This window comes from Lagopus muta, chromosome 2 (assembly GCF_023343835.1).
Source record: "Lagopus muta isolate bLagMut1 chromosome 2, bLagMut1 primary, whole genome shotgun sequence".
In the NCBI taxonomy this organism is placed as follows: domain Eukaryota; kingdom Metazoa; phylum Chordata; class Aves; order Galliformes; family Phasianidae; genus Lagopus; species Lagopus muta.
Window position 1 is genome coordinate 94,917,100 of NC_064434.1, and position 24,205 is coordinate 94,941,304.

General features: G+C 43.8%; 2 protein-coding genes across 2 annotated transcripts; one reads left to right on the forward strand and one right to left on the reverse strand.

Moving 5' to 3' along the window:
• The first annotated feature begins 576 nt into the window (after positions 1-576).
• Positions 577-14,369, forward strand: DTD1 (D-aminoacyl-tRNA deacylase 1). The gene is made up of 6 exons (XM_048937244.1): positions 577-696; positions 2,189-2,279; positions 4,437-4,672; positions 6,723-6,820; positions 11,226-11,402; positions 12,877-14,369. Exons 1-5 carry the CDS (start codon positions 654-656, stop codon positions 11,379-11,381), a joined length of 624 nt encoding a protein of 207 aa, XP_048793201.1. The 5' UTR covers positions 577-653; the 3' UTR covers positions 11,382-11,402; positions 12,877-14,369.
• Positions 14,370-14,718: 349 nt separating this feature from the next.
• On the reverse strand, positions 14,719-23,951 carry LOC125689008 (protein FAM161A-like). The gene is made up of 8 exons (XM_048935735.1): positions 23,905-23,951; positions 23,570-23,861; positions 22,841-23,091; positions 21,245-22,426; positions 20,653-20,820; positions 19,386-19,485; positions 18,321-18,463; positions 14,719-17,743 (listed from the first exon to the last, which is right to left on the reverse strand). The coding sequence occupies exons 1-8, from the start codon at positions 23,949-23,951 to the stop codon at positions 17,260-17,262; spliced, it is 2,667 nt and encodes an 888-aa protein (XP_048791692.1). The 3' UTR covers positions 14,719-17,259.
• Positions 23,952-24,205: the final 254 nt, after the last annotated feature.

The window sequence follows — 24,205 nt, forward strand, 5'->3', positions numbered from 1 at the left end:
AAAGAAGCAGACAGGGTATACAGCTTTGTCCCCTGATGCATGGCTACTATCCTTATACCCCCTTCCCCTCAGTTTGCTAAATCTCCTTTCTGTAGCTGGTCTTAGAGCTGCTGTCGCTTTATAAGATTGTAATACATGCTGCCTCCCCTTCTAGGGTGCCGTCTCCCTGCTGTGACTGTAGCCTTCCTTTCTATACGGTTTACCCCAGTCTTTGTGGACATACTTCCTTTTCAGGGGCTTCTCCCAGTCCCTGCAGGCGCTGCCTCCCTTCAGAAGGAAGCTGCCAGTTTCCATGGGTACCTCTGGACGCCTCATTCCTGTGGAAGGGAATGGTATGGGTGCGCTGGTACCTCCAGTTGTTTTTTCTATAGGCACTGCTGAAAAAAATCATTAAAAAAAAAATTGAAAGGCTCCACCTTCAGAGGAAAGGAGCCCCTCTGCACCATTCTGTACGAATTCGGTCTGTACGCAGCCCCGTTTCCATAGAGGCTGCCTCTCTACAGGCACCGCCCGTACCGGCGAAGGCCCGCCGCTCCAGCCCTGCGGCGGTACCTCCCATCCGCCAGGGGGCGCTGCGCTGCGCGGGCCAGCAGGGGGCGGCCGCCGTCGCCTAGCGCCGCCACCTTCCCGCGCCGGGCCCGCGCCGTGCCGCCATGAAGGCCATCGTCCAGCGGGTGGCCCAGGCCAGTGTCACAGGTCAGTGCGCGGCACCGGGAGGGACACCGGAGCCGGAGGGGCGGGGGGAGAGGAGGCGGGGGCGGGCGGAGCGTTGCTGAAGCGTTGCTCCGCCCGCCCCCGCCTCCTTCCCCCCGCCCCGCGGCCGGGCCCCCGTCCGCGCTCCTCTCGGCGCGGTCCCTCAGAGCACCCCTCGCTTCGCCATGGTTGGCGCGTGGCTTTCGGGTGTCCCGGCGCTGTGCTTCCCGCGCTGCCCGAGTCGCCTTTCCGTGCCGCCTGCGGTCTCTTGCCTTCTGTTTTCACCGCCGTTAAGGAGCTCTGTTCTCAACGGGAGGGTCAGAGCTGGGCGTTGATCGAAGTCTTATTTCAGATGAGGAGTAAGAGCCCCGAACAGGCGTGACTTTCTCGCAGCTGCTGGGGGTGGTGCGGCACGGAAATGAAGAATGCTTACTGAATTCAGTCGGGTCATTTCTCCTAAGGTGGGAGAGTGTTGTGCTGCTGCTGTGCTTAGCGCTGCTGGTCCAATTGTAGGCAAAATTCTTCATATCGAATGTGGAGAGTGGTGGTCAATGGAGAGGAGATCAGTGGCAAGTGGTGTCTCTTAGGGGACGCTGCTGGGACCGGTACTCTGAAATATCATTATCAGACACCAGCAGTGGGATCCAGTGCCCCTTCAGCAAGTTTGTGCATGACGCCAAGCTGCGTGGTGTGGTTGACAAGCCTGAGGAATGAGATGCCATTCAGAGGGACCTAGGCTCCAACATGGGGCCCAAGTAAACCTCATGAGGTTCAACAGACTCAGGTGCCAAGGTCTTGTAACTGGGTCATTGCAACTCCCACTATCAGTACAAGTGGGGGGTGTATGCATAGAGCACAGCCTTGCTGAAAAGGACCTGTGGGCACAGGTGGATGGCAAGCTGGACATGAGACAGCTTTTGCCCCCACAGCCTAGAAGGCCAACTGTATCCTGGGCTACATCAAAAGAAGTGTGGCCAGGAGGGCAAGAAAGGTGATCTCACCCCTCTGCTCTGTGTTGTGAGACCTCACCTGGAGTGCTGTGTCCAGATGTGGAGTCCTCAGTACAGGAGAGGTGTAGATCTGTTGGAGTGTATCTAGAGGAGGACCACAAAAATGAGCCAAGAAATGGAACACCTCTCCCATGAGGACGGGCTATGAGCTGGGGCTGTTCAGCATGGAGAAGACAAGGCTCCAGGGAGACCTAAGTGTGGCCTTTCAGTATCCAGAGGAGGGCTGTAAGAAAGAAGGGAACAGACTCTTTAGTAGGATCTGTTGTGATAGGACAAGGGGAAATGGTTTCAAACTGAAAGGGGAGATTTATGTTTGATGTAAGTAAGAAGCTTTTCTAGTAAGAATGGTGAGGCATTGGCACAGGTTGCCCAGGGAGGAGGTGGGTGCCCTGTCCTTGGAAACATTCAAGGTCAGGCTGGACGGTGCTCTGATCTGGTTGTGATTCTGTGATTTTGTCTTACTTTTTTTTCCTCCCCTTTCCCAGTGGGTGGTGAACAGATAAGTTCAATAGGACGAGGCCTCTGTGTGCTGCTGGGCATTTCTTTAGAAGATACACAAAGAGAGCTGGAGCACATGTAAGTCACATATTTCCTTTCACTTTCTCTTCTTTTGCCTGAGCATTTTTGATTTGGTGATACCTATTCTGTAGCTAAGGAAATGAGGCACTCTTTCTGTTGGAATATGCGGGTTAGCCTGCGTTAATTCCTGTTCGGATTTTACTTGGGGAGCTAATATTTAATTAGAGTTTGCTTTCTGTGCCAAGCAGTTTTCTATTTCCTATGTGGTTTTTATCACAGAAAGTCTCAAGGAGGAAGAATCAACACATTGTTTTTATTTCTGATCTCTGTTATTTGAATATCTGCCCTTTTTCTATAAGGGTTTACCCTAAAGGTCTTCACTCTTCATGTTTGAGATATATCAGAAACCTTGGGCTTCTCACATTAGTTTGCATGTGAGAAGTTCTGTTCTTCCGAAAGACTGGGTAATCTCATCAGTTAGTTTTCTATAAAGATTAATTTGGGCAGTCTAGAGGTCTGACTCTGCCATCCTTTCTATGGCCACAAAGTATTGCAGTTCTACCACCAAACACGTGCAGGGGAGAGCTCTCCAGGCAGTTGTTCTATTTCTTCAGGCTTTTTATCGTTCAGGGACTGATCTCAATTCTTATGAAGGCAAAGAAGAAACAGGTAGTAGAGACAAAGACCTATTCAAAAAGAAGACGTGCTCCTTCAAGCAGTGAAGAGACAAGAATGTGAATGAGGGTGAAATGTCTCCTGGATGTGGAAGAGAAAGTAAAGTGAGGGTGCGAATTAAAGGTCTGTAGGGATCTCACATGTGAAACTTGTAGAAAATGGTAGCAAAGCTGAAGACACTTTTATTAAGACAATCTCCCATGCCTTGTCTTACTGTTTGTCTCTTCAGTGTGTAACATTGTCTCTCTTGTTGTTTCTCGTTAATACTTTGTCATATGAAAGATGCTTCTGAATATTCCGAGGGTGTGAGCAATAACAACTGTGCTCACAGCACCAGGATGTTTGGAAAGCTGACACAGAAAAGATGGGAACCTGATATCTGAAAACAACAAATAAGAAGAAATCAGCTTAAGCAGTCTCGCATGCTATCGAAGGAAACTTCAATAATGAGACAGCAGACAACTTTGTCATTAAAATACAGCAGTGATGATAAATGAAGTCTGTGTACCAGGCCTTTCAAAACTTTTAACCATCCACTTACTTCATTTCTGTTTGTCTTTGGCATGCAAAAATGGGCAAGGATATATATGTATATAATTTGACTGTACCTTAATGATGGAAAAGCCTGAAGCTGGCTCATAGTAAAGTCGCAGCTTTGTCTTATGCGAAGTGCCTCACTTCTGGCGCAGTGTAAAAGATCTGGCTCATGGCTGCAATTGAATTGCTTTGCACTCGTTGCACTTAATTGTTGGTAGGTGCTGAAGATGTGAAGCTAAAAGAGTAAACAGAAGAATGGAGACTGACAAGCATACACTCATGGTATCAGAGTTGAACCATAGGTGAGGTTGCAAGACTGCGTTTGTGAAAGTCCCCTGATCCTTGTTGTCTTAGTTCAAGCCAGTCATTTCCAGCCGCTACCTCCAGCCCTAAGGACCCAGCCCTAAGGACAAGTTCCAGTCCCTGCTTTGCTGCCACCTGTACTTCTGCACTGCTGACTGCCTTCCTTGTCATCCTGATGAAAAAGTGCTGTTGTCATCTGGGTTGTGGGGTCGGTCTGGGAAGCGTGCAAGGAGGAGACGGAGGAGGAGATGTGAATCGTGTTTGGAAACAAATACAATTTAAGATGATCTCATTTCATTTCAGTCATGCTGAGTGTGATTTGACAGTGCAGTAGGAGGATTAAAATTTCCGAATCTGTGCACGTTGAGTAATGTTGTGACATATAAAATCAGAGAGTGAAGAGTAAGCTTTTTTACTTACTGCACCATCTTTATGACACTGTAATGTGCAGTTGTTGCGTCCCTGTCTTGTGCTCTATAAAAGCATGAAGTACAATCAATGGCTAGTTATGGCTCTGCCTAATGTGAGGAGATGTCTGTGATTTAGGAAGGAAGGGACGAGGGAAATGTGTTATGTGGTGGCAGAATGAATGTGTGTCTGCCATCCCTTTTATCTCTTCCAGTGTGGCAGGTATTACCTGCACCTGGTGATCCTTAATGGGTCAACTGAGAAACTTCAGAAGTCTTTTTCTTCTCCCAGGGTTCGGAAGATCTTAAACTTGCGAGTGTTTGAAGATGAAAGTGGGAAGCACTGGTCCAAAAGTGTGATGGATAAACAGTACGAAGTGTTGTGTGTGAGCCAGTTCACTCTCCAGTGCATCCTTAAGGGAAACAAACCTGACTACCACATGGCAATGCCCACAGAGCAGGCGGAGAGTTTTTATAACAACTTCCTAGAGCAGCTAAGAAAAGCCTACAAACCAGAGCTTATTAAAGGTAAGGGCAAAAGGTTGGTAATGTCCTTGCTGTGACCAGTGGACTTTGTTTGTACGTGCTTTTCTGTGATCGCTGCTTTGTTTGGTGAGTTTCTGTCTGTGCTGCAAAGGAGGTGTCTTTATGCAGCAGTGAGGGGATGTTAGGTGATCCATCTGGCCTTCCTGTAGCCACACCATTTCCTGGCATTCCTCCGGAACGCCTTGACGTTTAGAAGTTCTCATGTCAGCAATTGTTCAACAGGAATGATGGTGTAACCCAGAGAGGCTGTGACTATGAGAATAAGCTGTGATGCCAGGCTTGCTCAAAGGCTGGATATCTTTGTTCTAGAGTAACCCAGAACATTTCTTCTGAGACTTAGGTTGTTAGGCAGGCTCGAAGGCATCACAACTGTGTGGTGAATAGTGCATCTTAATCTGGCACTTTATTTTTACATTTTGATAAGTGATAATGATGATAGTGGGAACTGTAATGTGGTACTTGAAAACAGCATTTCATTTAGACTATCTTTTCTCAAATGTGTACCATTTCTACAGCAGTTTTCTCTTCACCAGAAAACACCTGGCTTCCCTGTCCTTTTGTTCTCTATCCACCCTTAATCATTTCTGTTTGATTTCTGGCCATTTGCAGATTTAAACTTAAATTTTTGGTACAATTGTCCAAAAGACAAGAATCTAGAAGTGTGTGTGTTTAAATGGATTATTAACAGACTGAAGTGGAAAAACTGGGAGGAAGAAAACTAGCTAGAGAAAGCTTTGGGTATTCAGCTTCACTTTGACTATTGGTGACAGATAATTATCCCAGGTACCCAGCTTTATTAAGCAGTGCTTTCCAATGAGGCACAGTGAGATGCATGTGTCAGATGCTTGTCTGGTGTCAGCCTTCCAATGGCTTGGTGTATTCCTCCAGTTAACATTTGTTGGTGAGAAGGAATGCACTTCTCATACCCCTTCTATGCATCCCTTTTGGTCCGTACCATACAGCTTATGCTCTGAATTCATTAGACCAGGTGCTTTTTGAATTTTAACTTTCCTGAGAAGTCAGTGGGAATAAGATTTGCTCTGCTAAGATTTGGTCGATTTGGACGTTTATGTCCAGGTAAAGTTAAAAGCAAGCATGAGACTGCTTTCACCAAAAAGAGGGCCATAAAAATGGACTTATCTCTAAATATTTACATCTTTCTTCTTGAGACTTGGAAAATGCTCTGTTTCTGATATGCTTTCAAACATATTGTATTTTGACAGTAGCTTTTTAATCTTTTTGATGAATAACGAGCCAAAGGCCCAGGAACCTTTTCCTCAGCTGCTGGGCTGCCAGCAGTCTCTTCCGTGGTGCTGCAGTGCTTGGCTTTGCCCAAAGCTTGTCTCTCTGGGTCACAGTGACTTGTGGCATGCAGCCTTTGGAAAAGCAGTTGAGTAGTAGATCTGTTTGGATATGGCCCAAACAAGCCTTCTTCCTTTTTACTTTTGAGTAAATACCAAACTTCTGGCAGACTTACAGGACAGGGTTGGTTCTGGAACATCTCCCCGTATTACCAAATTTTGACAAAGCCTACATTGCAGACAGGAACGCAGGAGTTGCTCTGACAGATTGGGATCAACCTGCAAACCAGTGTTCCATGTTCCAGAGTAGTCAATGTCAAGTGTTTCAAAAGCTTCTTTCTTTTTTCAGTCCTTTGTCCATATATAAGATTTCTTCAAACTATCAGCCTGGCTAGCTGGACTAGGGCCCTAGACTTATCTGCTACATCCTTTACAATTTTAGCACCTACCTGAGAGAGCTATCCTGCCTATCCTAAACTGTGAGCACCATGATTATCTGCAGGTAATTCTGTTTTGTGAGACATCTTTGTACCTAGCTGTGCATTTATTGTCACTGGATCAGAGCACAGAGCTAAGTGCATGGAGACTTTTTTTTTAGTATTTTTTTTTTTGCACTTTATTAGTTGGCTGTTATTTACTCTGTCTTTCCTCTTCCTTTCCTCCAGTAGCACATTTGGGAAGGATTTTGGTAAATGCTATTCTTTCACCACTTCCTTTTCTTCCCTCTTCAGATGGCAAGTTTGGCGCCTACATGCAGGTACACATCCAGAATGATGGGCCTGTAACAATAGAGCTGGAGTCCCCAGCTGCTGCTGTTGACCCTAAACAGGTAAGCAAACCAGAGAGACTGTCTGCAAGAAATGGGTGTCCAGGTTATGCCTTCACTGCAGAGGTGTACGTCTGCCTTTATGTGACACAAATATGTGAAACCATTGCATTATCCCAGGGAAGCATTCCTGTTACGAAGCAGTACAGCTTCCCTTGGACATGAGCATTTTATGCTTTCCATGCAGCCTCTGAAAAGTAAAATAATTGCATAGTGGCTAAAGTGTCTTGCTTTGGAGATGGCTTTGTTTTATCTTCAAATTCTATTCTGCGTCCTTTTGTGATGTTTTGCCTAGAGGAGGAACTCACCTGTTCCCTGTCTGTCTGAAATCTCACAGCTTAGCACAAAGTGTTATCAGCCCAAGCTGTACATAATTAGCAGCAGCAGCTCTGTATGTGGATTAACAGCTGCATATGGATATAAGCACTGACATCCCCTCTCAGAGGAATTGAGCTGCTGCTGATTTGCCCAGGAAATAGCGTGTAAAAATCTGGATGGCAGAGAAGAAAGCTCTACTTTGAGCTTAAGAGCTGTCAATCTAATGTAAACGTTCACCTCTGTTAAAACTATTCTTCTGTGCTTTGGGCAATTCATTCAGAGCAGAGCAGTGTTGACATAGTTTGAAATTTGTTTATGTTTATTGGCAGTGTCTCAGCAATATAAAATATCCATGGTACAGCGACAGGAAAGAAAAGGTACTTTCTGTGCTCTGAGGACTCTTGCATTTTTGTGTATTGTCACAAGGAATATAATCTCAAACACTTGAAATATTCCAAGACATTTCTGCTTTCTTCCATGCTTCAGAAATACAGAAGTTGGATCAGACAAGATACTGATCCCCACGGAAGGGTAGCACAGGTACTGACTGCTGGCAGGGGGCCAACAGTTTCTGAACAACTGATCTTGGTTGGTGTTTTTTAGATAAAAGGATCAGCATTTGCAGGCTTACATATGAAATTGTTTTCCACGTTAGTCCTGCTATGTCTGCAGTTAAGACTGTCATAGGAGGGTGAGAACTGCTGATTCTAATCCTGTGCACATTTTTTGTCTTTAGTGTAACTGCATGTCAAAGCTCAAGATAGAAGATGTCTGATCTTATGTTACAATGTTGAACTTTTCATTGCTTCTGCAGACATAGCTACGCTGCACACAGAATCACAGAATCATTTAGGTTGGGAAGGACAATAGAGACTGTCAAGCCTACCGTCACCTAACGCTATGAAATCCATCACTAAACCATGGCCATAAGTGCCATCTCCACATATTGCTTAAATATCCCCTGGGATGGGTAGTCCACTACCTTTCTGCACAGCCCATTCCATTACTTAACCAGTCTTTCCCTGAAAAAATTCTTCCTGATATTCACTCTAAACCTCCGCTGGCACAACTTAAGGCTGTTTCCTCACATCATATCACTTATCATCTCAGAACAGAGACCAGCAGCATCTTCACTGCAGCCTCCTTTCAGGTAATTGTAGAGAGAGATGAGCTCTACCTTCAGGCTCCTCTTCTTTAGACTAACCATTTCCCTCAGCCTCTCCTCATGTGTTCTGTTTTCTGGTCCCTTCACCAGCTTGATTGCTCTTCTCTGATTGCATTCCGGCAACTCAGTAGACACAAGTAGCTCATGATAGTTCTTCAGATGAGATGGGTGTCATCATGCTCTGTATTTATGTGAAAAGCATTGGTTACATTGAACCGGAGTTGCCTGCCTGAAGTTTTCTTCATTGTAATACCAAAAGTTAGCTGCCCTGTTTTTTTTCAGCGTGCAGTCTGCTCTTTTCTGACAGAGTGCTCTTACAGTCTTCTCTTAAATTACACAAGCTCTCCATAAGCAAGGAAATGAAAAAAATTAAGAGATGGGTAATTCTTTTATTGCCTGCATAATAAAGATGAGTCTGTATTTTGTGAGTACAAAGAACTGTATATTTAATCTCTGTAGTAATCTTTATATTTAATCTGAACTGTAGTGCACAGACTGATTGTGCTGCATGGACACAGTGGAGAACACACATGGAGATGTGCACGAATCTTTATTCATTTCAGTATTATTTGAGTTTCAGATGGATGAAACTACGCTTACGAATTTTACCTTTGTTATAGTTTTACAGAAGGCATTAAATTCCATTCATTAAATTCATTAAATTCAGACAAGGATTAATACAGCTTATCAAATGATCTTCCTCTCTCGTATAAATGAACTTGTGTCATTTTTCTTTGGTCAGCTCATGCCCACGTGGGTGTTGTTCTAAATATTCAAGGTTATTACAGCTCCTGTTTTTCTCTTCTACTGTTAAAGATGTTGCCCTCTGAGGGAGAGATTGAGTAGTCATGCCTAGAGCCTTGGGGATCCTACAGGGCACAGATCTGGATTTACGTCTGAACATCTGCTGTTCTGTTTGCCATCTGTGTTTCTGCACTGCGTTGTTCTCAAACTATCACAGAATCACAGAATGGTCAGGGTTGGAAGGGACCTCAAGGACCACAAATCTCCAACCCCCCTGCCACATGCAGGGCCACCAACTTCCCCATTTAATCCTAGACCAGGCTGCCCAGGGCCCCATCCAATCTGGCCTTGAACACCTCCAGGAACGGGGCATCCACAACCTCTCTGGGCAGCCTGTGCCAGCACCTCACCGCTCTCTCTGTAAAGAACTTCCCCCTGACATCCAACCTAAATCATCCCTCCCTCAACTTAAAGCCATTTCCCCTTGTCCTGCTAAACTAGTTACAGAGCTATGTAATTTCTGAGGTCTCTTGTAGCAACCTTAGAGACAATCTGTCGCTTACTCTTTACTCTAGAATATGAATACTACAGAGATTTCAGCAGAGCGTACGGTCGCTTTGTGCATAAGAAAATATGTACATATATAACTGCATATATTTCAGAAGTTGTGCTGTTTGCCCTCAAGACCATCTTGGAAGATGGCCAGCGTAGGCATGTTTGAATTGGTAATGCATGTTATCGATACTGGCATGCTGTTGGTAAAGCTGTCATATATTGAGCCCTTTCTGCCTCTCTGTAATATGTATGAACAAATATATATCATGTAGGTGGGTTTGTGTCCCGTAACACGAGGCTTTTTGTTTTTTCTTTCTTTCCATTAATAAGAGAGAGAAGGATACTGTTTAGAGAAGAGTGGATTTCTATGTTAATTAGTAATCATGTAGTTTACAGAAACTATGAAATTTAATGTGGAGATAAATTACAGACCAACATGCTACTCAGACATCATTTTCTGCACCACTGTTAGTAAAGATCACTGCTAGCAGCCTGGTGCTGCAGTGAAAGTATGGGGTACACACTGCAACAGCTGTTTCTAGGTTTGACTGATTTGGCTTTGTGCTGGGGGTACTCTGTAATTACTGATAAAATTAATTAAAGATATTCTGTGTCAGCTTGGAAGTACATGTGTACAGGTGTGTAAGGATGGTGTGTGTGTGGGATAAGATACAAGGGGATGCTGTACATCCTCTTAAGGCTCCTCGTTCTGTCCTCAAAGCTCATACTGACTCACAGCTCAGATTTACATCTTATGCATCTTCCACAAGCCAGTCTAATTCATAATCAGCACACATACTTAACTGAATTGATTCTATGACTAGTATGATTTATTTTGGGGGAATTGTCATGGAAGCACTTGAGAAAATCAGAAAATGATGGAAATTAACCAAACTGATGAACAACACAGCGTGTCCATAGTGATGTAAGTGACTCTCAGTTTGTAGTGTCCCCAAAGCTTACTGTAGCCTGCTCTGAAAAATGGGAGAGATGTAAAAATAATACCAGCTTAGTTTGACTCTACCGGGAGCACTGAAAACATTAATAGGGGAGGTAGCAAGGCAGTGCTAGCTGAAGGTTTTGTCCAAGCTGATCTGAAATGGTTACTCTATGTCCTGTGTAATGCTAAGATTTTGATATCTCTTTTTCTGTTACTATAAATACAAGTATTCTTGTGTACTGGGTGACTGAACTTGAGCTATTCTGTTATTAGAAACCTGGCAACTTCAAAACTGCCACCCAGACACAACAGGAGCTTGGTGGAATTCAGCTCCCCCTTTTGGTCCTTGTGTTTTATTCTTTCTCATGTTGGCATGTTCTGGTGAGCAGGAAAGCAGCTCTGGAAAGCAGAGGGAAGTCAATTCACTTAGGGAGGTGATCATGTTGTTGCATGGTAGTTCACTGTTCTCTCCAAATATCTGGCAATCCACGCCTTGTTGGGTTGTTTCTTTGTTTCTTGTTTTTTATTATTGTTTTTCCTTTTCTGTCTTGCTGATCCATGCATACGTATTATGAATTGAGATACAAGTGTGCTGCAAATGCTCATTTACAGTTTTTTAGACATACTGTCTTCTGAAATCAGATTATTTCAGAAGTGTTTCCTCACTGTCCTTGCTTTGTGAGTAGCTGGCAAAACTTGAAAAGCAACAACAAAGAAAAGAGAAGACCAGAACCAAGGTACCCTCTGAATCAAGTAGAGAAAGAAATGCCCCCCGTAACAAAGATGACCCCAGTGCAAGCAGTGGAGCTGAAGGAGATGTGTCTTCGGAAAGAGAGCCGTAGCTCATCCAAAGCAGGCCTCAGGTATGGCTTTTTCATTCCTGTGAAGTCTTGTCCTCCCATTTGGCAGTCTCAAACCCTGGGTGCTTTACTGAAGCAGTACCTGGGTTCTGCTGAGAGCTGCATTAGAAGTGTTGAAAGGTGGAATCCCAATAATGTTACTGGTGGGTAACCTCCTTTTTGATCTGCAGTTGGCCTGCCAGAATGGAGATGTGGGTGAAAACTGCTTCCCAGCTGTGTGTTTGGCTGGAAGTGTGCATCCTGAGTCTGGCCCAGCTGCGACTGTTTTCAGGCTGAGGCAGCAATTCTAAATGTTGGTCTTACAGCACAGCAGTAACTTAACTTAGAATCCCACTTTGTATCCTTCAGAGCTGAGATGCATAATTTCTTTTGTCTACATCTAACAGCCTGGTCGTTGTGGAACAGCCTCCACTATTTGTAATACCCTAATAAATAAATAATCTCCAATAATGAAGGTGCAAAATTGGAAATAGGCCAGAACTGGAAGCTGCAGCTTTCCTTTTCTTAATTATTTTTATCTTTATATTTCTTAAATGAATGTGCTGTGTTGCTGATTTTGAGCTTCCAAGAACCCAGGAAAGCATTATTTCCCTCATCTGCACAATGGAGCCCTCACTTGGCAGTTTAAGTGGGAACAACATTGCAAAGTTTAGATCTAGCCTTTCCCTCATTTTCCTATCCCTAGGGTGCATGTTTTATGCTCTTCAATATCACACATCACTCAGATCTTTCCCCTCCCCTCTCCCCTCTTCTCAAACTTCTGGAGTGGTAAGACTGAGGCGTGATGTCTGCTTTATAGAAGTCCATATTATTACCTGTACGATAGTAATTTGAATTAATTTGAATAAGGCATGTTGAGTAGATTTCTGGAAATACACTGTTGTTTTGGATTGACCTGGAAAAAGAATCAAAGAAACTTTCAAATCCAGATTTTTTTTATTTTTTTTTTCCTCTGGCCTCATGGAGAACAGCTTAAAGAGTGGTGTGAAATGGTTCAGTTCATTAGATGGCAGATAATACTGGATTGTCATGTAAATACCATAACTGGAATCACATGAGTTCTGCTCTCTTGGGCTTTATGCTCAGTTCACCTGTTTCAGTAGTGGAGATGATAGTCCCATTGGAAAGGAGAAAATTTTCTTAAGAAATTAAGCAAAAATGTACTGTTTCTCAGCAGCTGTTGGCCTTACAGCTGTGCTACAGGAATACAAGCTTTCACCTCCTGTTTCTGGGTTTTATGTTGATAGAGGAACATTTTAGAGGGCAGGAATTTGCACTCTAGAGCGCTCTAATCTGGCTGAGCTTTCCAATAGCATTTGAAAATCCAGATTGCTGAACATTCCTAAAATGTTATAACGTAGCATTAAATTTATGTGCTGTGACAGTGAATCAAGATACTTTTCTCTATGTAGGTAGAAGGAATCCTGTACTTTTATGCTGAGTCTCCAGTCATGTTTCTGTTTTTTGCCTTCCACAGTTTCTCACACAAAAGCTGCACTGGATCCTTGAGGAGAGACCTAAAAGACACTCACCTCAGCACCACTCTTTGAGGACTTTGGATAAAAATGGAAAAGCAGAGCTAAGACAATAGAAAATTACATCATTCTGTATTGAAACAACCAAAGCAATGCTATCAGATTCAGTTGTTAATGTGTAGTACCAGTAGTAAAAAGGACTTGTAACATTTCTGTGTATGTGTTTTCACATGACTGCCGAATGAAGGATGGCTGTAGGCAGATTGTAGCAGAACATTCACTCTTGGTACATAAGCTACATTTCAAAAATAAATCAGGGTTTTTCCTTAAACTTACACTTGAATTCTAAAAGTCATTCGAGCAAGCTTGTACTTTGATTGCAGCTCTATGATGTCATGTGCTATCTGTTTCCATCTCAGCATGAAGGTCTGTGTATATTTTGGCATACTGTTCAATTGCTGTGTATCACCAAGTTAGGCAGTCTAGTCTTTCTGCATGGATTAAGTTATTAAAAGGGAAGATCAGGCGCTAGTTGTTTATCATGCGAAACACATCTGTCTTGTAAACTTTTTTAAATACAGAAAAGACTTTATTAAACAAATGATGCTAGCTGAGTGCCTGTTGGTCTTTGTATATTGCATCCCTAAGATATTGCAACGTGTGGCATGAATGACACAGCAAAAGTAACACCTCTTAGTGCAACTCATTCATCTGTCATTTGGAAGCTTGGAAGTCAGGTAGAGCCTGAATATTTTGGGGAGAACCCCAAAATCAAATGGCCTACAGCTGTTTGTTCTGGTGATAATGCTTCACAGATGCTGATGGGGTCTTACAGATTCTTTTCTGTTTTCACCTGTGCTGGTGCTGCTTTCTTGCACTGTATTGTGATGTGAGGTCAGGTGAAAAACATCATCATCAGTGCGGAACCTCAGAGTGCTGTGAAAATTATGAAGATACCAAACAAGGGTCAGTCAGTGTTACAGACTTCAAGGCACAGGATCCACCTCATTCTGGCGTGGCTTTGGTTATTTACAGTTTACGTGGTAGTGTTTCTGTGTGAGAGAAGTCTGAGGAACATTGCATTGGTTTTTTTTATTGAAATTGAAAATTTGAATTTCCCAGCAGGTATCTGGGAGAGAATACAAATCTGGATACAAATATTCTCTGTAACTTCTGGTTTAAAGAACTAGCTAACAGGGAATGCCTGCCGATCATTCTCTGTCAAAATCAAAATAGTTGCTCTGTATGCTATAGGTCTTGTTTTCCTTTTGACAGCATATTCTCAACAGAAAACCCCGTGATAACTGGAATTTACGCTGTGAGTCCTTTGAAAATGTACTGCTGATTTTCATTGTTTGCTGGTATGGAACTGTTGAGTTATGGCCTGAACCACTGATTGAGCACCTGGGGAAAGGACCGATCAGCCCTGGGAGCACAGGTGAAGGCAATTCAGTTGTGTGAGCAGAAGGGGTGGAGCCTGGCTGCACCTCTCTTAGATCCCATTTAAGGGCTGACTGCCACTGGGGAAGGATCTCTAGCAAGATCCTGTGCTTTCCTGTGAACTTGCATCTTCCAACGCAGGTGAGCATTCCTTCCTTGTTTGTTTCTTTTTCTGTTTTCAGTGTGATAACCTTTCCAGCTGTAACACCAACTGTAATACTGCTGTAACCAGAGAGGATAAGAATTATTATGATAATATCCTATTTCAAAAGGCATTTTGCAAATGTTCAATTTAGATACCAAATAGATACACACTACATTGCTACTTTGAGAAAGTGTGCAGAAAGCAAGAAGATCAACTCTGAACCTTATGATTCCACATGAAAGCTTCTTGGGTAAGTGCTTAATGCTACTCTCTGTGCAGTAAATAATGTGCTTTGCCATTTTGGATCTCGTTAAGTCTTTGTTAAATTGCTGTGTTAGATCAGTAGATTTATTCCTGCTTCTCCTTTACAAGCATATAGCTTCTATTTGTGATGCTCTGGCTCTGCACCCCTAACGCTTCTCCAGCTGTGCCTCCCAAAGCAGGCCTTCAGTAGGTGCCAGGTGGCTGCTTCTTCCTTGGTCTGGTCAGTGTGCCTCTGGGAAGCTCCTAAGCTCCCTTCTTCGTGCCTCTTTGCCTCCTCTCTGGTCTCCAGACCCTGGTGACGGGCAGTAAAATTGATCTTTTCCTATGGCACAAGTAACTAATTCATGAGTACTGTTCTTCTTTTATAGTGGGATTTATTTTACTTAAAATCCATTGATAGCAGATTGTTCAGTACACCTTGGAAACTTAGGTAAAACACTTCAGCTGGATCACGTTTGATTACATAGTTCTGCTTGGCTGCTTTAGAAATGCTAGGAAAACTGAGGTGTAACCTTCAAAACTGTTTTGACTCTTTCTTGTTATCCCACTTATGTGTGCGTTCTTCAAATCTACTCATCTTAAAGTTGTTCTTTCTACCTCCTAGTTGAAGGGAGGTTTTTGGTAATGTTTCTTATACTCTATCCTAATGGCTTGATTATATAGTTATATTCTTTAGAAAACTCAAAACTTAAGTGCTATCAGGTTTTAAAAACTGGTTTGAATGTCTTGGATTTGAAAATTCTTCAAATAGTCTCTGTATGAGAAAACACAATCTGAAGCTTTTCTGCCTTCTTTCAAGACAACTCAAAAACTGGTTCAATAAAGACTGCAGCAGTAATGTGTGATTGTGTGTCAGTAATACCTGACTCAGTAACTTATTGTATGACTTTTAAGAACTAAAGTCTAGTGACTTCCACAAGCAAACAAACGTCATTTGTATTGTGGGTTGTCAAGATTGTAAACTATGATTTTCATTGTGAAGCAGTGATTAATATTTTAGTAAGAGAGATGTGGGATGGAGATTTTGAGTTAAAACAAAAAAAACAAAAAAACAAAAAAATGACGACAAAACAACAGGTTCAAATTTGTATTAGTTATGCCACACATAAAAAATAAATTAAAAAGAAAATCTAAACAGTGAGACATAGATTCTCAAAGTCAGGAGGAATAAATAATAACAGATACAGTGCGGAAGGAAACCTGAGTAGAGCAAACACAGAAACACCAAATGTATACTCTTGGCTGTTGCAGCTGCTTGTGCAGGTGTGATCACTTCAACAAATACTGTGCTCACTATTTAGAGCCTGTGCCACGTTATGCTCTGCTCTCTACTGTTTGTTATGGAAGTTTTGTTTTCTCTCCTAATATTGCCTATGACAGGTTAGCAGGAAAGCTCTCTAAGAGTAGGAGAAGCTACTGGGGATATAAATAGCAAGGGCAGAAACAAACCAGTCTGTGTTCTTTGTGGAGTAGTACCTGAAGCCCTGAGTAGGGGTATGAGTTTATGTGAAGTCATAAGGCTCTCTTTTCACAGTATCCCTTGACTGTCTCTACAAGGAGGTGTGAAGGTTAATGTCAGCACTTGTTATGTTAATGGTAGATTTACATGATTGCAAAAGAGCTCTGCGGATCAAAACAGAGGTGAAAGAGCACAACTTCCTATCTCAGTTGGGTAGCAATCTGCAGAATGATGCTTTTTTTTCTTCAAGATATTCTACTGACTTTATTCTACCCCACTTGTCTGTCATTGTTAGAGCTCAGTGAAAACAAAAAATGATGGTTCTCAATATATTCTAGTGCATTTTTTTTTCTCCTCTACGTGCCAAGCCTTCAGTAACAGTAATGCTATTCCTATATTAGGTGCACAGAACATTCATGGTGACCATGTAACAGTTTGTTTCTTCCAAAAGCAGTCACCTCCTACTTTTCTGACCCTGGTGCTCTCCTGGACTATTGCTGAGCCAATCCAGCTTGCTGGTGGGAGTGAACAGGAGGGAGGAGCCAAACAGGTGAACTTGGCCATTTTGTCTGACTGCGGGTGTCTTTCTTGTAGCTGCTCTACTAAACACAACCTGAGGTCTTGCACAACAAACCCTTGTTGCTTCATTGCCATCCTTGACGATACTGCAGGAACAGAACCTGAAAGGGCCCCAGTGTTTGAAACTGAGAGGCAAGAGCAAGTTACTGCTGGATGTGCTGAGACCTCAGTACTTAACAACACAGCACACAAGGCATTTTTAAACACTGGTTGCTGTTCATTTTAGGAACAGAAGTGCATGAGTGTCACTGAAGTCCAGAATAAAGAAGAGGGATGTAAAATAACTGATTTTTTTTTTTTTTTCTTGGTAGCAATGAATAACTTAATCTTTCATATTGGAAAATCAACACAGCTTCTGTGCTGGAAAGACTGTTAAGCTAAGAGTTTTAAATTCACAGTTTTTAATATTAGTAGCAAAAAGACATGGTTTTGGTGTCTATTTCAATGCCAGCAATGAAATAGGTTCCACAGCACCAGGCTGCCCTATCTGCCTTCCCTTCAGTCAGCCTCGTCATCACTGGGCTTCTCTTCAGAATCATCACTTTCATATTCCTCATCCTCATATTGGAAAGCACCCTCAGCTTCATGGTCAGACTGACTCTCCTCTTGCTGCTCATGGGACCGATCAGACTGAGAGCTGGGTCTTGACCCATCCTCCTCTTCTTCATTCTCTTCCTCTAGGGAATGTCCAAGCAGAACGCCTGCCTTTGCTTCCTCCTCCTCCTTTTCCTCTTTCTGCTCCTCTTCTTCACAGTGCTGGTTGGAGGTGGGGCTGGACCTGGTCTCTTCTGCACAGTGAGGTTGCTGAACTTGAGGGCTGGCTTGTGTCTTTTCCTCTTCCTCCCTCTCAGCGGATTCAGCATCCCAGCTGGGGGTTCTGATGCCTGTTCTCTTCTCTTCCTCAAAGGATTGCTCAGATTGAGGACTGATGCTGTTTGCTTCCTCAAATAATTCCCTTTCTTCCACTGTACCCTTGATGGCTCTGTAAAGACAATTTGTATGTGATTTTTATTCTCAGGTGGAATGCTTTCCAGTAGGTTTTAAAAGACTTACATGCTCAGGTAACCTACGGCCAATCCTGGCAGTCTTGGCTGGGGTAAAACTGGGAAAGAGGGAACACTGGACTCTGCTTTTATGATAGAAAGTAGCAGTACTGCTTATATATTTCTTTTTTCCATTTCCTTCCTATCATAATACCAAATGGATATTGAGAAGTATTTTTTAAGGCTTGTATTAAAACAAACAAACAACAAAAAAAAAATGTAAAGCTAATGCAGAATGAAATGATTTCTTAGCAACCTTCCTGAAATCTTGGTTAAGGGAACAAATTAAAAATGTTACTCTTAATTGTTCTTTGAAGTGCATGGTGTATAATATATCCAGTGCTCTTCTCTGACTCATGAAACAATAGTTAATTCAGGAAAAAACAGTGCAGGAAAGCTAACCACGCACACTAAAATATTTACTTGGGAATAATGCAAATAACTTTCTCAGCATTAAAAATGGCTCTAATTACTAGGTATGCAGTGGCAAAACCAAAAACCTTCTGTGATCTCTACCTTTCTTTGGCATCAAAATCTTCAGCAGTGTAGCACTCTAGCAAGTTAGTTGTTTGTCCTTTCTTTGAAACAAAGTCTGGACATACCCCCAGAGCTCTCAGTCTGTTAGAATAATATTTTTCTGCAGCTATTCTGGCATTACTCTGTAGGAAAAACACAAGGGTTAAGTATGAGGTAAATGCCTATCTTCAGGTACTTTTGCTTATATTAATACTGTTTCATTATTTGCATGTGAGAAGTTAAATTATTCACTGCAGCTAAGAATGGCAAAACTACTTGAGAACTTTATGGCAGATCTTCCTCCCTTTTCTGTACTGGTTCAAATGCAGTTTGCTCCCTACATCCACTGGTAACAAAGATCTGCGGATACTGTATACCGCTATTGAGGGAGCGGGGGGAAGATGCAGACCTGAAACGTCAACTGTGTTCTTCCTAGGGCTGTTTCTCTCCGTGGGAGCTGCTGCTCTGAAACATGACATTGATTTACTCTTACAGCACTGTTTGACGCACTGCATGAATCTGAATCTCTCTGTGAAGCTGAGCGGTAAGCTCTGCTCCTCCGAGTAACAGCTGGGTGAGGAGGCCTTGTCCTCCAGCCTTCATGCGTGGTCCTGCCCTGCAGTGGGCCAAGAAACCCACCCAGAAGGGATGAGAGAACTGGGAGGAATGGGCCATCTATGTCCTGCTGCCTCTCTATTCCAAAAGCAGTCAGGGAGACACAGAGATGAAAATTCTGTCTCAGCTTTACAGCAGACATGAGGAATGCTTGAGTTCTTCTAGTTTTTCTCCCAATTTAAACCTCTCATTTTTGCTGTAAATTTGTTTGACTCAGTGCTATGTGTATGTATTATAATTGAACCAGAGGATGTCTTAAACATCTGATTTCCTTGTGCAAGCATGCCATGAATGCTTAGACACAGAAAAGTAATTTATAGGGAGATGGAGCAGTAGAAATTAAAATGGACAAATACTAGCCTAAATAACATCAAATAACTTCTAACAGCGTTTGACTAGAAGTTCCCTATGCAGTAATTGGAGATGAGATTAAGAAACAAACAAGATAACCTGAGTTACTCTTTCCAAGAGCAATGGCCTTTGCTTTACTCTTTCTTCCATTTCTTGCAACTCTTGCCAATACTCCTGCATTCTCTGCTTTGAGGAGTTCCTAAAGTAAACACAGTACAACAGAAATCAGTTGTCTATAGTACAAGAAGTACTTTCTTACAGCGAAAAGTTGAATTGCTCATGACAAGTATGGTCCTGGTTAAAAATGCATAAGATATATTATCTTATGGTGGAATTAGGTTTACTGTCTCATTTTTATGGAATGATAGAATGATTTGGAAGGTGCCTGAAAGCCCACCCAGCCATGGGCAGGGCTGTTTCCCCCAGCTCAGGCTGCTTGGGCCCCATTCAACCTGGCCTTGAGCACCTCCAGGGTGTGTATGGGCAGATGTATGGGCAGCTGTGCCAGGCCCTCACCACCGGAACATCAGCTTGCTTGGAATACTGATGGACAAAGCTATTTCTGAAGTTGTCCTGCCCAGTGAAGCCAACAGGGGCTGCCTGAGTTTAGTTTCTTAACTTACATTCTTAACTTTCACATTTCTGCCTTCCCCACTTCTTCCTACATTGTCTGAGTTTCTGCAGTAGGGCTGTGCATTAAGGCAGGACAGTCACCATTCTGAGGGAGTGAACTTCACTGTTATTTGTTTGTTCTCTCAGAAGAGCCCTTACATTCATGTACCTCATTACCCAGCCTGTGCTGCAGTAAGCATTGTCAAGTTAAGCACTTACGCCATCCTTAAACCATCAGCACTAGGGAAGTAGTTGTGCTTTGTAATAGTGTAATACTATATGCAAAGAATAATTAATTGCAAGTGTTTTACTATGCTCCTAAAATCTGTTCAGATACTGTGATGTGAGGTTTGCTCTTGAATGAACTTAAATTCATCTCAAACGATTCTGTGGAAGAAGAAAGTTGTGCGAAGCCATACCAAAACCTGCTAGTCTCACCCTGCAAAGATGTTTGGTAATTCCTCTATCCTTATTCTGTGCTGGTTTTTAATCTTATTTTCTTCTTCAGTTCATTTGTCAATTTAGTGCTTGTGTTCCAGACATGGAGCAGGGAATCATGTACTGAGAGGTGTTAGAATGGGCAACGATTCCCAGCTGAGATTTGGCCACACTTATTTGTAACGACCTGTTCATGCAGTGTATCAGGGATGTAACTATATAAACTCAGACTCTGGTTTTTTTTTTCTTTAACATTGTATGCTTAACATACAATGAAGCCAGAGAGGTTCAGGATTCAGGGAATGCAATGAAATACCTGAATGCCTTTAGTTTGGATTCAGAGACCTGAGCGAGGCTCTGATGGGGGTCATTGGCCTCAGCCCGAGTCATTACAATTTTCTGCAGTTTTTTTGTTCTTTGTTTCTGCTTTGTTCTGTTTCTTTTCTGTTGTTCTTCCAGCCTTCTCTTTTCCTCATGTGAATTCCTGGGTGGAAAAATAAACTAAGGCTGAATTTGTTTGAAATCAAGCACAAGGTTTCAAAGGAAGCTTTGGCAAAGGAAATTTGAATTAAAAAAAAAAAATAAATAAAATGGAGGAACAGGGAGGGGGGATGAAAATGGGATTGGTATAAATGGGTAATATGTGCCATTGTAAGGGATTGGGACATAACCTGAGAAACTGCGTCCATTTCTCCCTTTCCTATGGATGTGTGCAGAAATGTGCATTACTGCTCCTAGGAAAATCCATTAGTAAAGTCCTGCATTTAGTCTAAGGACTTAACGACAGTATACAACTGAATATATTAAGTCCCATATTCACCGCATGAAAGAATTAACTACACCTGTAGAAGGACAAAAGAATTCTCTCTAGGTGCTTATAGAACACAGAATATCACTGCAGCAGTCACCTTAGGGCCTGCAGCCTTCGTTGTGAGGCTTGTGTGACTCTTGGCGACTTGGATTCTCCAGATCCCAAGAGAGGTGAATTTGCACTTGACTGTCTGGTTTGGGGTTTGCGCCTTGGAGAGGCGTATGGCCAGCGTGTTTCTTTTAGCCTTTCTTCATCCTCTTGAATGTCTCTCAAAACCTTCCCCTTGTTCGAGGCAATGTACGGAGTGCGGAGATGGAACGGCTCGCAGACCGTGAGGTGTTTCACCTGCTGCTTCTGCCGGAGCCGTTTCTGAAACTTCTGGTGTAGTCGGTCAAAATCTGGAACTCTGGGTTGGATCTTGGGTTTGTGCTCCATTTCCTTTGGTTCGGCACACTTGTGTTTCTTCTTCTTGTTGACATCCTTGGGAGCCAGCCTGCTGGTGGGCAGAGATGCATTTCGCAGCAGCTCCTCAGCTCTCATTCTAATCCGGATTTCTCTGTAGAGCTCTTCCTCCTGTAGCTTGTCTCTAACCGATGGGCTATAAACATATCTGGGAACTGGTTTTGCTTTGAATGGTTTTGTTTTCTTTTCAGGTGTGGAAAGGTCTCTTAATTGCATTCTTCTAATTTCATCCCTTTGCTTCTCTCTTTCAATGAACTTAAATGGCTTCTGAGAAGCCAAGAGCCTGAGTTTGCTCCTCTCCTTCACAGACTTCCTGCGCTCCTCATTCCTTTGCACGATTTCATGGTAGAGTGGCAGGAAGACTGCAGCGGGCACTGGAGTGGCTCGGAACTTTTTCTGACACTCTGCTTCTTCCTCCAGCTGCTTCTTCAGTAGGTTATTTTCCATTTCAATCTGTGACTTGGATTTGACATTCTGTTCTTTTCTTCTGGCTTCTCTAATTGTCATCTGGAAGGGCTTGGGCACAGTGATTTTTGGTGACCATGCCTTCTGCTTCCGTGTTGTCCTGGAAGCTGCTGCAGTGGGCAGGCTGTGCTTCCTGGGAGGAAGGTAGTCATCCACTGAGAAGCCATCCCACATCCTTGCAATCCGTTCCTTAGCAAATAGTAATGATCCAGTTTCACTACAGCTGTCCTCAGATGATAGTTCTCTTTCGGACCCACCAGACACAGCCGAGCCTAAGGGATCGCTTATGCTGGAGTCAGAGAAGGATCTGGGCAAACTTAGAGGCTGATATGCGCTCTTCTCCCACGTTGGCCTTTAGAAAGGGGGGAAAAAGAGAAGTAGGCTTGAATCCATTCCAACATTGATTCAAAGGCAGTAATCTGTTTTCAGTGCCCTCACTAGAGGGAGAAAGATGAAGAGCACTTGGAGGGTAAGAGGAGAAGACACCAGATGGTACAGACACCAAATCACAGTTACAAAGGAAATCCAGGCTGAGAAGGCAAGGCACTGTGCTCTACTGAACACACCATATTTCTGAGGTTTGCACACTTGTTAGTCTGGCAGCATACTAGCAAGGTGAATAAGCATTATTAAAACTGAAGGAACTTTTTTGTAATTATCTATTTACAGGAAAGGGGAGAACAGCAGTTCCCAGCTGCAGTACATCTCTGCCCTACGTACCGCTGTCTGCAAAGATCCTCCAGACCAAAGGTACTGCAAAACTTACCTACAGCAGACCTTGGAAGTAGCACTGTTAGCGTTGTTCCTCTCCAAGGGCTGTACTCCTTGTAAATACAGCTTGTTCCGATACATGCTTTCTAATTTTGCCATTGTCTCCAAGTGGGCATTCTTCAACTCTTCCAGTTTCAGGTAATACTCCTGGTTTGAGCTGCCCACCTTGGAGCAGCCCATCTGTGTGTCACAGCCTGGGGTGAGGGGCTGCTCGCTGCCAGGGCCCGGCTCTGCACCCAGCTCCCCCTAGGACAGAGGAGGGATTTGTGTCAAGCTTTCTGACTCAGAGGAAAGGGGAATGAGGTTTTTAGTGCTGCTTCATTTGTCTCATGAATGAAACACTACCGCTGAATTTCATACCTATTACCTATGTGCAGGCTTTAATGCACATTGCATGGAACAATCTTCCTGCACAGTGATTTATGGCTTGAGACTGCTGTTTAAAGGGAGTTAAATAACTAAGTTTTTCCCTGTAAGCCCTTATACTTGTATCGGGAAATAAGATCCAAAAGGATTTTTTGGAAGGAAAACAACCTTATCTTGCTTAGAACGCAGCTGTAGAACAGCCTAAACCGCCCCCCCTCCGCCACGGTTCTCCGCCGCCCGTTTCCATAGCCACTGTAAAGCGAAGCCCTTAGCTGCTCCGCATAAGCTCCTTACGGCTCTGCGGCCGGCCCATCTGCTCCGCAACCCGCCCGGCCCGGTCCCGCCGCTCCCTCCGTACCTGCGCGCTGTGCGGCGACCCCCGCTGGGATCGGGCAGAGGGCGGCCGGCAGTGCGGCTGCACGGCAGCGCGGAGGCGGGCGGTGGGCAACGGCCCCGCGCCGTGCGGAGCCTCCATGGCCGCGCGCCGCTGCCGGCGGAGGGTGGAGAGGCGGGGCCGGACCGCGTCGGGCGGAGAGAGGCGGGGCCGCTCGGCCCGGAGCCTCAGGGCCCAGTACCGCAGCACGCTGGAGGAGGGGGCGGTGGCGGTGAGAACGGACGCGGCTGATTCCGCCCGTCGGTCACCTCCTTTTCTAAAGCGTTTGTGCTCGAGGTGAACGGGGGATTAATGAGTACGGGTACACTGGGGTCGGGAGTGGTCTGCCACCTCTCCGAGGAGGCATCGCTGAGCACTGGGCCCGGATAGCGCCATGGGCTGGTGTGCACATGGAACGAAACAGCTGGAGGGGAGCGCGCAGGGCCGGGCCAGGGCCTGAAGGGGGGGATGAACACACTGTAACTGGAAGGAAAGCCCAGATCAGCTAACAGCTGGGGGCTGAAGCATTATAAAAGATGGAGCATAGCTGTAGTAAGCTGCTGTATGAATTGTCAGTGATACGGAATGCTAATCTAAATGCTAGTGTAATTCAAACTACAG

Bases quoted from the DNA above. Each gene is read 5' to 3' on its own strand.
- LOC125689008 (XM_048935735.1), bottom strand. From the start codon at position 23,951: ATGCCTCCTCGGAGAGGTGGCAGACCACTCCCGACCCCAGTGTACCC. The intron at 23,092-23,569 runs GTACGGAGGGAG...CCTCTGTCCTAG, and splicing joins GGTCGCCGCACAGCGCGCAG to GGGGAGCTGGGTGCAGAGCC. The intron at 20,821-21,244 runs GTGACTGCTGCA...TTTTCCACCCAG, and splicing joins CGAAGGCTGCAGGCCCTAAG to GAATTCACATGAGGAAAAGA.
- DTD1 (XM_048937244.1), top strand. From the start codon at position 654: ATGAAGGCCATCGTCCAGCGGGTGGCCCAGGCCAGTGTCACAG. The intron at 2,280-4,436 runs GTAAGTCACATA...TTCTTCTCCCAG, and splicing joins CAAAGAGAGCTGGAGCACAT to GGTTCGGAAGATCTTAAACT. The intron at 4,673-6,722 runs GTAAGGGCAAAA...TTCCCTCTTCAG, and splicing joins CAAACCAGAGCTTATTAAAG to ATGGCAAGTTTGGCGCCTAC.